Raw genomic sequence first — 14,608 nt, forward strand, 5'->3', positions numbered from 1 at the left:
CGGGGGCGTGGGGGAGGGGCAGGGCTGTGACCAGTAACTCTGATGCTCAAGATCCGTCCGTACTGCTGCCCTAGGAACGGCCGTTCCTGGAAACTGACTGCGATTCTCTCAATGATGGTGATGGTGGCTGCCATTATTTAGTCAAGCCAATCATTTTGGAAGCAGGGGAGGAGAAAGGCTTGAGAGGCTCTTTCTGAAGCCCTTCTATGAAATCTCAGTCGCTCATTCAGGAAGACCCTGCATGGGGTTGAGCTTTTCTGCTTCTCCGAGGCAGCGGACTCACAGCCAGCTGACAGGGGTCTCTCTAGCTCCCTGAACTCTGTCCTTTTACCATCTCACCGTTAGTGCTCTCCTCTTCCGCTCCTCCATAGCCTTCCTTTGCCATTGGACATCGCCATACCCTGAAACGGCTCTGCCTCTGCAATCTTTGTGCACCCCAGCGCCCTGTCTTTCCGCCTTGTTGGCTCATCTCCTCCCGCCACGACTGCCCCGGGCTCATCAGGGCCTCCACTGATGCCTCTGCCTTGCCCCCCACCACTGGCGCTCCCATGCCTCCCGCTCCCCATCAGCCTATGTCATGTTGTATCGTTGCAGCCCACCCCTTACCAGTACTCTGAACTCCCTCCCCCTCTCTCTTGCCAGCCCTTATTTTCCACAGAAAGGAATGCTGGGGCTGGGGGTCAGGTGAGGAGAGTGAAAATCAAAGTAAAAATTGATCTGACCTTTTCTCTGCTTAAAAACCTTTGAATAATCATGATTCTTAGGATAAAATCCAAAATTGTACCAAGTTCTCTGATGTCTTGCAGATTCTAACTCCTCTGAGTCCCCTCTGCGCCAGGTCTTTTTTCAGTTCTTTTCTTCCATTTCTTTTTCTGCCTCAGGGCATTTTGAAAATCCCATTTCTTCCCCTGCCAGTATGCATCCTTCAGCTGGCAACTGAGCTGTCACACCCCAGAGGCCCAATATGTTAGCCTCTGTAGATAGGACCCCATTAGGTACTCCAAGGGCCTTGTGCCTTTTTGTCTTGTGAATTCATTGAGCAATTTTGTTTTGTTTTGTATAGTGTCTGTCTACTTGGCCAAACTGGAAGCTCCGTGAGGGCAGGGACTCGTTTTCTTTGCCAGTTTCCCCCCTCAGACCAGGCACTATGGAAAGTGTATCACAAAAGAGCCAGCGCAACCAGGCACGTGGTGGGGCAGCCCTCTCACCTCTACGGGGCACGGTTTTCTTCTGTTTTCCATCCAGGAAGACCAGAAATTGGGCAGCATGGAACCCTGAGCTGGGCGGGAAGGAGTAAGTGAAGCAAGAGAGAGCTCTTTCCTCCAAGGATTGAGGGAGCCGTAATCTGTGGGGCCTGTCCAGCAGCAGGGGCTCTCCCCTACCCTCTTGGTTTATGAATCTTGACGTGGTTAGAGGCTCTTCAGAGCAAACCGTCTGCTCAGTTCCTCCTCCCTCTGCTCTAGGTGCAGAGGAGGTCAGGTCTGGGAGTGCAAAGTACTCCCTGCTTGCCTTAGGTGTTGGCAAAGATGATGTAGGCACAATGGTGTTAAAGTGCCCCCTACTCCTCCTTGCCAGAAAATCCCTCAAAACAAACCAGCTCAGTACTCATGCTTTAATGTCTCCCATACCCAGCTCTCCCATGGTCTTCTCCATGCTGTCACTTCTCAAACTGCCCTCTCCTAGTCAAAGAAAAATATTCCACTGCCAAAACTACATCATGGCTCTTTTTTCACTACTTAAACTGAAAATTGAGAAAATCCTATTTTCTTCTGCATTTTTCGTAAACTTCCGTCACCTGTTACTGCTTGCCTACATTGAATTAATAAACAACTACCAGTCAGGTATCAACGGGACTGCTCAGAACTGGGTGTGTGGCTGAGCAGGGTGTCTGTTCTGGGTACCTATGCACCTGCGTCTGGATTTTGTAGTTCTCCCCTGTACACGGTCAGGGAAGGAGGATGAGTTACATGATTGCTAATGTCTCCCTAGCTTTCATATTCTGTGGGGCCAAAATCACTACTTTTGTCACGAAGGAGATTGTATGGTGCAATGACAGCTTTCAAATACTACCATGGGAGCTATGCCAGAGGGCACAAGACAGAAAAGTTCAGGAAGTAAATTAATATGTTCAAATCACATGATTTAGAGATCCTTTTTAAAAGACACAGTAGGAAAGTGGTGGGTTATGTGATAGGGAAGCAGGTAGAAGGGGGCTGCCTGGCCAAGATCCCAGCTTGCTCAGTGCTCTCTGTCCTGACATCTCCCTCTGCTGCATCCGCCTTCCTCACTGTGGGGACCAGGTGAAGACCAGAGTCGAGATTTGGCCAAGGGGGTGCATAGAAGGTAAGTGCTGGGGGCCAGTGGTACGCAGTGACTTTAGCTAAAGCCGTAAGGGTGTGAACATTTGGCTGCAGCTTACCTTATCTCTGAGTGTATCATCCCTGAGTTGGCTTGTTCATCTCTTATGAAATTATTGTGCTGCTTTTGTAAGTCATTTCCAGAGCAACCTTCATTGATTCTCCTTCTGGGAGTGGGGGTGGGGTAGGGAAGAAACCAAAGTCCAAGGTTGTTAAAGGGTTGATTTCTATAGGTGCCATCTCTGTTCTGTCTACATGCTTCATTTATATTGGTTCCACAGGAAAATATGCAATCTTTTCCTTTTCCACTCTTGTGGCCAGCACATTACTGGGGTCCAGAAAACTACCAATAAAATATGCTCTAGCAGCATTTGGTTGTAATTTGTAACGTTTTCAAAACACTGTGCAATTGGAAAGATTGAGAGTATAATTACTTGATATTCAGCTTTACATTTAGCCTTTTTTTTTTAAAGACACATTATTGAATGGAATCCCTTTTAAAGAGTTTCATGCCAATTGCCCACATGACACCCTGGCCCTGAAGGCTTTACTGATGGCTTTTCAGGCATGTGAATAGTTTGTCATGTGGACTTCTGAGGTTTTCAGGGTCCTGTGAAGGTTTTTTGGTAATAAATGCTGGGAGGAAGTCAGGAGGCCGGATAATCGTGTGGTTTTAGCTATATTGTTGGGTATTAGAAAGCACACGGGGCCACTTGCAGCTTAGGAACCTGTTTTCTTAGCACTTCATCCATCACAGAAGAGGGCCAGAAAAACCCTGTCCCACCACCCCCAAGCACGTTGGGGACGTGGGTAGGCATCGACACCCCCATTTCAGTGAGGCCTGAAGTCTGAGGGGAACATGTGGTTTATATTCGGTAAGATGGTTCCCTCTAAGGCCCGCTAATGCTTTCAAGATGTTGATAGAGCCATTAATGGCTCTTGGAAAAAGATTCAATTTTCAATTAAAATGAATCCAATCTTGATTAAATAGTTGGTACTATTATTTGGCCTGAAATAAACTTAAGAGTGGGCCTGGGGTGAGGGGTGAAGGGTGTCAGGACTTCTAGAATGGTGGAATGAAGAGCTTGGCCAGTCTTGTCCCCCCAAAACAATGTTAAAACTGGACAAAACAGTAAAAAACAACCATTTCATTACTCTGGAAGTCAACGTGAGACATACAACAAATTGAGCAGTGTTTATTCAGGAAAAACTACTGAACCTCGGTAAGAACAGTTGGGTCCTGTGGCGTTTTGTCCTAGGCCTGCTTCCAGCATTCGTCTAGCCTCCTCACCAAGTTTCGTCTGTGTAACAGTTCTTCCAGGGCAGACAAGTGTCTGGAAAATAGCAGCTCTCCTGTCAGTGAGGACTGGCCTGATTTAGAGTACAGACCCAGGGATTTGATAATAACAATAGCAATCTCAATGGTAAACAAGCAGAAAGGACAACTTCCACAGCTCATCTGAAGTTGCAATACTGGTTGGGACAAGAAGCAGCCTAGCAGACCGCCAGAGAATGGGAGAGACACAGTGGTCCTTGGTAAGCCCTACAAGGTCCTGGTGGCCTGGAAGACTCTGCATGTGGGTAACACTGTGTGCATCTTCAAGAGGGGCCAGGGAGGGCCTGGCTATTGCCTCATCCCTGGTTGAATGTGAAGCCTGTATCCACATGTATACGTGCAGAGGTGACATGAGAAAGCCTGGCAGAAAATAAAAGCCAGGACAGACTTGGGAAGTGCCTGCACTTTGCATATGTTCCCCAGTCCTTGCACATATTCATTGGCAAAAGGGAAAAGTCTTACCGACTCAAGGGGTTGAAGCATAATTTCTGACCAATCATTAGCTGACCACTAAGCTATGCTGACAAAGGGTGAGCCCTACGAGTCCAGGTATTAAAAACAAACAAACAATAATTGGAAAAAAAAAAAAAAGAAGTGAGGGAAAAATAAGTGGCCACACACTGCAGGAGAGAGAGATGATACATAGAATTCAGGCAGGCAAGTCACCAAGTAAACACCGAAATCAACAACTCCCAGTCAGGGATCAGAATCCGGAGTTGCTTCAGTATTTTATCTGAAGTGTAAAGTTTTCAACAGAAAATTGAGTCATGGAAAGAAACAGGAAAGTGTGACCCATGCATAGGAAAAAAAAAAAAAAAGTAGAAACTATCCAAAATACCCAAAGCAAATCTTAACAGAGTTGAAGGGAGAAATAGACAATTCAAAAATAATAGTTGGAGATTTCAGTATTCCACTGTCAATAACTGTTGAATTATCAAGTAAGAATATGGATTATTTGATCAATGCTATCTAACAGCTTGGCCTGAATCTAAAGAACACTAAGCAATAACAGCAGAATATACATTATTTTCAAGTGCACATGGAAAAATCTTCAGGATAGACCATATGTTAGGTCATAAACCAGTTTCAAAAATGATAGAACTCATACAAAGTCTATAATATGAATACAACAGAATTAAATTAGAAATGAACATTAGAAATGGGAAATCCATAAATATTTGAAAATTCTGCAATCTATTTTCTAAGTAACCCATGAGTCTAAGAAGAAATGACAAGAAAAATTAGAAAATAATTTGAACCGAATGAAGATAAAGCTGTAACATATCAAAACATTGAACTGCATTTAAAGTAGTGCTTGAGAAGGATATTTATAATACCTGTATTAGAAAAGAAAATGATCTCAAATTAACAATCTAAGTTTCCAGTTAAACTAGAGAAAAGAGCAAAGTAAATCCAAGACAAAATGTTAATAAGTTGGTGGAGCTGGATATCTGGGTGGGGTATATGTATTATTTTTGCAACTGCCTTATAAGTTTGAAATAATTTCAAAATCAAAAGTTAAAAGTAAACCCAAAGAGAGTGGTACAATGGTGGCTCAGTGGCAGAGTTCTCACCTGCATGCTGGAAACCCGGGTTCGATTCCTGGAGCCTGCCCAAGCCAAAAAAAGTAAACTCAAAGAAAGTAGAAAGAAGGAAATAATAAAGACAGCAAAAATAAAATAGAAAGTAAAAACAGTAGACAAAACGATGAACCTTAAAGTTATTCCTTTGAATAACCTTCAACAAAATATTAGAGGACTGAATCTAGCAACATGAAAAGGGATTAGACATGAGACTAAGTGAAGGTTTGTACCATAAACACAAGGATGGCCTAACTTCAGAAAATCAATGTGTAACATCACTTTGTATTAGGGTTCTCAAGGGAAACAGAACCAACAGGAGAAATCTGTAAATACGGTGGGATTTTTATAAGAATTTTCTCACGTGACCATAGGGATGGGCAGGCCCAAATTCCAAAGGGCAGGCCACAAATTGGGAGCTCTGATGAAGGTTTTTTGATGAATCCCCCAGGAGTTGCTGCCTGGCTGAAGTAGAGATGAACATTTTCTCTTCTGACTGCTGACATTGCCACTTCTTTTAAAACCCTCAACTGATATGATGAGATGATTCTTAATCTCCTCAATTGATTTTATATGTCATTAGCAATAGATGAAATCAGTTTACTGATGATTTAAGTCTATGAAGTATTCTCACAGTAACAATCCTTTGTACTTGACCAAACAACTGGGCACCATAAGCTGGCAAAGTTGACACATGAAATTAACCATTGTACACATTAATAAAATAAAAGATAAAACCACATAATGATAGATACAAAGATGCAAGATCAATAAAAACTCCAAACAAACTAAGAATAGAAAGGAATTCCTTCAGCAGCAGAAAGGGCATCCACCAAAAAAGCCTGTACCTAACATTATAGTTAATGTGGAAAAACTGAATGCTTCCCACCAGTATTGGGAGCGAAGCTAGAATGTCGTCTCACCATTAACACTCGACATTGTACTGGATGTTCTAGCCAGTGCAGTAATGCAAGAAAAGAGATAAATAGCATCTAGATTTGAAAAGAAGCAGTACAATTTTCTTTATTATCAGATAACAATCCTTTATGCAGAAAATCCTAAGGAATCTGCAAAAATTACTGTACCTATTGAGCTCTGCACAGTGTCAGTATTGAAGATGAACATGTAAAAGTCAATTGTAATTCTGTATACTAGCACTAACAGTCTGAAAATGAAATTAAGGAAACAGTTCCCTTCACAATACCCTGAAAATGACTGAGATACTTGAAATACATTTTTTAAAGTGTGAGGCTTGTATACTGAAAACTATAGAACACTGCTGAGAGAAAGTAGAGAAAATTTAAATAAATGGTGAGACATTGCATGTCATGGATTGGAAGATTCAATATTGTTAAAATGGAATTTCCCCAAATCGATTTATAGACTCAGTGCAATCCCTGTCAAAATCCCAGCACATTTTTTTTTTTTTGGCGTGCAGAAATTAACAAGGCGATCTTAACATTTGTGTGTAAAGGTCAAGTGAACCAGAATAGCCAAAAGACAGATGTATTGAGAAATGCAGCTGAATTGAGAACACAGAAACATACCCTTGTATTCACTGTCAATTGATTTTTGACAAAGGTACCTAGGTTTGTCCATGGGGAAGAAGATGTCTTTCAACAAATGGTGCTGGGACAGATGCATAGCATACAAAAAGAACAGAGACCCTTACATCACACCATATACAAATGTTAACTCAGAAAATAAAAGATATCCAAATGTAAGACTAGAGCCATAAACCTTTAGAATAAAATAGAGGACAGAGGGCGGGCCACGGTGGCTCAGCAGGCAGAGTTTTCATCTGCCATGCCAGAGACTTGGTTTCGATTCCTGTGCCTGCCCATGCAAAAAAAAAAAAAAAAAAAAAGGAAAGAATATGTGAGGCTAACGCTTCTTAGATTTGACGCTAAAAGCATGAAGGAAAAATAAGTTGGACTTAAAAATTTCAAAGATTCAAAGCCTTTGTGCTTCAGAAGACACCATTAAGAAAATATAAAGACAAGGGCCAGACTTTATAGTTTATAAATATGAAAATATTTATAAATCATGTATTTAGGTATTTAGTATAGGATTTGTGTTCAGAAGATACAATGAACCCTTAAAACTCACTCAGTAAGACAACTCAATATAAAAATGGGTAAAACATTTTAATAGAGATTTCACCAAAGAAGATATATGAATGGCTAATAAACAATCCCAGATGCTCAACATCATTTACTCATTAGGGAAATGCAATTTTAAATCAGGATGAAATGCCACTACACACCCACAAGAATGCCTATAATAAAAAAATTAAAAGGAGAATAACAAATTTTGGCAGGGATGCAGAGAAATGAGAACCTCATGCTCTGCTGGTGGCACATCTACTTTGGAAAAAAGTTTGGCAGTATCATAATAAATTGAACATAGACTTAACCGTATGACCCAGCAATTCCATTTTTCATTATCTACTCAGGATAAATGAAACCTGTGTCCTCACAAAGACTTTTATGCAAACGTTCATAGCAGAACTTTTCATAATAGCCAACAAGCCAAAACAATCCAAAATGTTCATCACCTGGTGAATAGATAACCAAAGTGTAGCATATCTGCATTTTTTTCAACAAAAAGGAATGAGCTACTGATATGTGCTACAACATGGATCATCCTCAATTGCATTATGTTAAGTGGATAAAGACAGTTGCAAAATACCGCACGCTATGTGATTCCTTTATTTGAAATGTCCAGAAAGCGTATTTTAAATAGAGACCAAGAGCAAATTAGTGTTGGCTGTGGGAGGGAGTGAATGAAGACTGACTGCAGATGGCATGACTGATATTTTTGGGTTGATGGAAATATCCTATAACTGAACATTGGTGATGGTTGCACAAATCTGTAAAAGTTGTTAAGTTGCATGCTTAAGATGGTGCCTTTATGTATGTGTGGGGGCATTGTCTGGGAATCGAACCCGGGTCTCCCCCATGAAAGGCGAACATTCCACCACTGAACCAACCCCGAACCGACCCAAGATGGTACATTTCATGGCACACAAATTATACCTCAAATGTTAAAAAAGTATACCATTATGATTCCACTCCTATAAAATAGCTAAAATATGCAAATTAATAGACATACAAGCAGACCTCAGGTTACCAGGGCCGGGGAGCGGATGTGGAGAAGGGGAATTAATGCATGATGGGTGCAGGGTTTCTGCTTGGGATGGTGGCGAAGTTCTGGTAACGGATGGCGGTGAGGGCAGCATGAACCTGTCGTTGTGATTAATCCCTCTGAGCTGAGTGCTTGGGAGGGGTTGTGATGGGAAGGTTCGATGTCATGTAGATGTTTCTACAATTTAAAAAGTGAGAGATTAAAGGCACTACTAAAGACAATAAATAGTCCCAGACTGGATCTAATAATGGAGGAGAAAATGCCCCAAAGGACATTATTGGGACCTAAGAAAAATTTGGAACATAGGCTGTAATAAATGTTAAATTTCTTGAATTTAACTGTACTTAAAGTGGTTATATAAGTGAGTATCCCTGTTCTTAAGAATAGAAATATTAAGTGTTCAAGAAGCTTGATGTATATAACCCATTCTCAAATGCTTAGAAAATAGAAAAACAGACAGACATATAAATAGATGAGTGTGTGGATAGATACAATGATACAGCAAATGTGGCAAATGTTAAAAGTTGGTGGATCCCGGGTATCTGGGTGGGGAATATGTTGGAGTTCTCTGTTAGGGTTTTTGCATATGTCCTGTAAGCTTGAAATTATTTCAGAATAAAAAGTCTATTAAAAAAAAAGCATACTGAGGATCTCTGCTAGTTTTGGCTGTATGAACTTAAGGCCCCTGGGAAGCTGCTTTTGTTCTCTTTTTGAAGCTGTAACAAGACAATTCCCTATGAATTCATAGGGCTTAGTAGAGTTCGTATTGGCTACTTGCAGCCTAAAAATTGGTGGGCACCAAGTGGGGCCGTGCAGGACTTGGATGAGAGCCAAGTGTTATGAAAAGAAAGGCAGCAGTGTTCCAGGTGATCAAATAACACGGTTTGCCATCAATTTTTCTCTATCAGCCCAACTCTAGACTTCTAGTCTCAGAGCTACCCTACGAATCTGTGTGGTGAAGTTACTTGGAAGTAACTTGCAGTGCTGTCTGAGGAAATGTCTTATCCCTCAAGATGCATGGGGAACAGATGAATGTTCCCTCCCAATAATTTGGAGGTGGGGGGTGCGCATCTCTGATGAATATTTCCTTGGATCCTGGTCTACCTGTAAACCTTGGCAAATCCAGTTCCACAGTAGAGCTTCCTCTCGAACCTCTTGAACTTATGTCCTCCTAGATACAGCTGCCCAAATATTTTCATTCATCAAACGTTCTGAAGTTCCCCTCCTTCTTGAAGCCTTCCCTGATCATTTGTCAGTAGTCTCTTTTTTCTTTAACCTTTGCTCTGTCTAGAAATGTAGCTCCCCTAACTGTGATATGGGCTGTGGTTTTGGAATCAACTCCATGGATTAAATTCCAACTCTTAACTTTCTAGCTCTGTGACTTTGGGCAAGTCACTTAGCTTGCCATGCTTACCCTTGCTTTTGAAAATCTGTAAAATGGAGCCAATCATACCCATCACAAAAGTCTATTGGGAAGAGGAACTGAGATAATATATGTCAAGGCCTGAGCACAATGAGCTGGTGTTCCTTAATTGCTACTTCTAGCTAGTGGGGGCATATAAGAGCATGGACTCAGAATCCGGAGTTGAGTCCCTGCCTTTCTATTTCTAACCAAGTGACCTTGGGCAAGTTTTCTTTGCTCTGGAGTTGAGTCTATGCTTTTCTATTTCTAGTCAGGTGACCTTGGGCAAGTTTTCTATCCACTCTGTGCCTCTGTTTCTGCATCTACAAAATGTGAATATTGACAGTATCTACCTCAGTAGGATTGCCTGAGGATTCAGTGAGTTAATAGATTATATTAAAACACTTGGGACAACTGCCTGTCATGTCATAAGCTCTATAGAACTGGAAGCTGCTGTTATTCTCTCACCAGCAGTTACAATGCCCTAATTCCTTTGGAGCAGCATGTTTGGTTCATGTGGATTGGATGTGAGGGCCCTGGGTACACCATGGCTACCACCCCCGCGATGGCCAGGTAAGTTTGGTGGCCCACCGTCTTCCTATACCCCTGTCTCCCTTTATGACCTGCATCTTCTCTTTCACTTTGCTAATTCAGAGGACATCTTTCCCACAGGTGAAAGGAATGTTTCTTGGGTCAGGGTCAGCAAGTAGTTGGGCTCCTCTGCTAAAATGGATTCCCCAGATCCTCCCACAGCTATGAGCCCTCTAAAATCTTGGCTTACAGCATTGTGAGATTTGATGAGAATGCTTGTAAATGTGTCTGTTCTGCACAGAAGCCTAGAAGTCCTATAAAGTTGAAACATCAAGTCCTTGGCCGAGGTGTGGCAGCTGGGGCCTGCCCTGTCCTCCTGTTTTCTCAAAGAATGCCTCATTAGAGACTGGCTGGGGACTTTGGGTCCCCTTAGAATATATGCAGGGTGGGTGACTTGATTTATTATTAATTGTCATTTTTCTTTAATTTCAGCTGATTATTTACCCTGGAACCAACCCAGACGAGAACCACTTCGCCCAGAATACAACTACCGGCCTTCGTCAGCCAAGTTTGAGGGAAGAACCACACACCAGGATGACTACCCCATCAAGGACCTGGTGACCAGCAGGAGCTGTAAGCCTCTGGCAGTGCCCAAGCTCTGCAACATCCCCCTGGAGGATCTGACCAACTACAAGATGAGCTACGTAGCCCACCCTTTGGAGAAGCGCTTTGCGCGTGAGGCAGAGAAGTTCAGACCTTGTGAAGTCCCCTTTGAGAGCCTTACCACTCACAGAGAGTCCTTCCGGGGCTTGATGGGGGACCCTGCCAAGAGCCTGAAACCTCCAGCCAAGCCCTGTGGGTTAGACGTGCCTTTCTGTAATTCCACTGAGTTTCGAGAGAAGTACCAAGCTTGGCCAATGCCCCAGATTTTCTCCAAAGCTCCCCTCACCTATGTCCCTCCTGAAGAGAAGATGGATCTTATGACAACTGTGCAGGCCCATTACACATACCCTAAAGGAGCCCCAGCTCAGTCCTGCCGGCCAGTGCTGCAGATCAAGAAGGGTGGCCGCTTTGAAAGCTCAACCACCACCAAGGATGACTACAAGCCATGGGCCACCACTCGCACGGAGCCAGTCAAGCCCGTCCCCCGGCTGGACCTTCCCGCAGAGCCCCTGGACTACCTGACCACCGCTCGGGCCCACTATGTTCCCCACCCCCCCAGCAGTACCAAGAGCTGCAAGCCCCCCTGGCCTGGCTCCCGAGGGAACATACCGGTGGAGGGCCAGACCACCTACGCCACCAGTTTTACTCCCAAGGACATGGTCAGGTGCCTGGCCTCATACCCTGAGCCCCCCGGCTATGCCTTTGAGGAAACGGATGCTCTGGGGCACAGGATGTACAGGCCGGTGTCCCAGACGGGCTCTCAGAGGAACAGCCGTCTTTCCGTGGGGGATGCGGAGACCCCTAAGCAGAGGGAGTTGGCAGTGTCTGCCTGATTGAAAAAAAGCATTATTTAGAAGTTGCACAGAACTTTTAAAAGCAGACTATTAAGAATTATTCCTTGGACAAAATAAAATAATTTCCCAAAATGGAAAAAAATAAATCATCATCATTCCCAGGACACTTGAATGAAATGAGAATCACTTGATTCCAGGAAAATTGAATCACTGGCTAATTAACCCCCCTCCTTAACTCTCTCAGCTGTGCCCTTCCCTGGGTCCCCTGCCTTGTGCTCATGGGAATCAAAGCTGGTTTCTATGAGGGTTTCCTGTATCCAGATGTATATTATTAATTTAATCATTGTATGAGTTGACATTATGGTTAACTCTTGCCAAATACGAAGTGCCGAAGAATAAAACCTATCTTGGGGGATTGACTCTGCAGGTCCGTGTGTTTACTCCCGTGTACTGTCCATATAGAGAACAGCCTGTGTTCCTTGGTGCCTTTGGACAGATCTCTGACTATGGAGCCTACTGCATCTTGCCTTGGTGGAAATGCCTTGGGCCCTGAATTCTTTTTTTTTTATTAATTAAAAAAAAAAATTACCTAACACAACATTTAGAAATCATTCCATTCTATATATGCAATCAGTAATTCTTAATATCATCACATAGATGTATGATCATCATTTCTTAGTACATATGCATCGATTTAGAAAAAGAAATAGCAAGACAACAGAAAAAGAAATAAAATGATAATATAGAGAAAAAATAAAAATAAAAATAAAAAATACAAAAATATATAAGAAAAAAAAACTATAGCTCAGATGCAGCTTCATTCAGTGTTTTAACATAATTACATTACAATTAGGTAGTATTGTGCTGTCCATTTTTTTTTTTTTTTTTAGAAATCATACCATTCTACATATGCAATCAGTAATTCTTAACATCATCACATAGATGCATGATCATCGTTTCTTAGTACATTTGCATCGGTTTAGAAGAACTAGCAATATAACCGAAAAAGATATAGAATGTTAATATAGAGAAAAAAAATAAAAGTAATAATAGTAAGAACAAAACAAAACAAAACAAAACAAAACAAAAACCTATAGCTCGGATGCAGCTTCATTCAGTGTTTTAACATGATTACTTTACAATTAGGTATTATTGTGCTGTCCATTTTTGAGTTTTTGTATCTAGTCCTATTGCACAGTCTGTATCCCATCAGCTCCAATTACCCATTATCTTACCCTGTTTCTAACTCCTGCTGAACTCTGTTACCAATGACATATTCCAAGTTTATTCTCGAGTGTCAATTCACATCATTGGGACCATACAGTATTTGTCTTTTAGTTTTTGGCTAGACTCACTCAGCATAATGTTCTCTAGGTCCATCCATGTTATTACATGCTTCATAAGTTTATCCTGCCTTAAAGCTGCATAATATTCCATCGTATGTATATACCACAGTTTGTTTAGCCACTCGTCTGTTGATGGACATTTTGGCTGTTTCCATCTCTTTGCAATTGTAAATAACGCTGCTATAAACATTGGTGTGCAAATGTCCGTTTGAGTTTTTGCCCTTAATTCCTTTGAGTAGATTCCCAGCAATGGTATTGCTGGGTCGTATGGCAATTCTATATTCAGCTTTTTGAGGAACCGCCAAACTGCCTTCCACAGTGGTTGCACCATTTGACATTCCCACCAACAGTGGATAAGTGTGCCTCTTTCACCGCATCCTCTCCAGCACTTGTCATTTTCTGTTTTGTTGATAATGGCCATTCTGGTGGGTGTGAGATGATATCTCATTGTGGTTTTGATTTGCATTTCTCTAATGGCCAGGGACATTGAGCATCTCTTCATGTGCCTTTTGGCCATTTGTATTTCCTCTTCTGATAGGTGTCTGTTCAAGTCTTTTTCCCATTTTGTAATTGGGTTGGCTGTCTTTTTGTTGTTGAGTTGAACAATCTCATTATAAATTCTGGATACTAGACCTTTATCTGATATGTCGTTTCCAAATATTGATTCCCATTGTGTAGGCTGTCTTTCTACTTTCTTGATGAAGTTCTTTGATGCATAAAAGTGTTTAATTTTGAGGAGTTCCCATTTATTTATTTCCTTCTTCAGTGCTCTTGCTTTAGGTGTAAGGTCCATAAAACCGCCTCCAATTGTAAGATTCATAAGATATCTCCCTACATTTTCCTCTAACTGTTTTATGGTCTTAGACCTAATGTTTAGATCTTTGATCCATTTTGAGTTAACTTTTGTGTAGGGTGTGAGATATGGGTCTTCTTTCATTCTTTTGCATATGGATATCCAGTTCTCTAGGCACCGTTTATTGAAGAGACTGTTCTGTCCCAGGTGAGTTGGCTTGACTGCCTTATCAAAGATCAAATGACCATAGATGAGAGGGTCTATATCTGAGCACTCTATTCGATTCCATTGGTCGATATATCTATCTTTATGCCAATACCATGCTGTTTTGACCACTGTGGCTTCATAATATGCCTTAAAGTCAGGCAGTGCAAGACCTCCAGCTTCATTTTTTTTCCTCAAGATGTTTTTAGCAATTCGGGGCACCCTGCCCTTCCAGATAAATTTGCTTATTGGTTTTTCTATTTCTGAAAAATAAGTTGTTGGGATTTTTATTGGTATTGCATTGAATCTGTAAATCAATTTAGGTAGGATTGACATCTTAACTATATTTAGTCTTCCAATCCATGAACACGGTATGCCCTTCCATCTGTTTAGGTCTTCTGTGATTTCTTTTAGCAGTTTTTTGTAGTTTTCTTTATATAGGTTTTTTTTGTCTC

At 41.7% G+C, this 14,608-nt stretch overlaps 1 protein-coding gene across 2 annotated transcripts in view; it reads left to right on the forward strand.

The window, feature by feature from the left end:
• SAXO1 (stabilizer of axonemal microtubules 1) overlaps nt 1-12,223 on the forward strand; it is a 118,609-nt gene extending 106,386 nt beyond the window's left edge. For both annotated transcript variants that reach the window (XM_077148082.1, XM_077148081.1), the window contains exon 4: nt 10,846-12,223. In XM_077148082.1, the coding sequence (XP_077004197.1) occupies nt 10,846-11,849 (1,004 nt within the window). In that variant the 3' untranslated portion in view covers nt 11,850-12,223. The remainder of the gene's footprint in view (nt 1-10,845) is intronic.
• Nucleotides 12,224-14,608: the final 2,385 nt, after the last annotated feature.

Source organism: Tamandua tetradactyla, chromosome 2 (genome assembly GCF_023851605.1).
Source record: "Tamandua tetradactyla isolate mTamTet1 chromosome 2, mTamTet1.pri, whole genome shotgun sequence".
In the NCBI taxonomy this organism is placed as follows: Eukaryota; Metazoa; Chordata; class Mammalia; order Pilosa; family Myrmecophagidae; genus Tamandua; species Tamandua tetradactyla.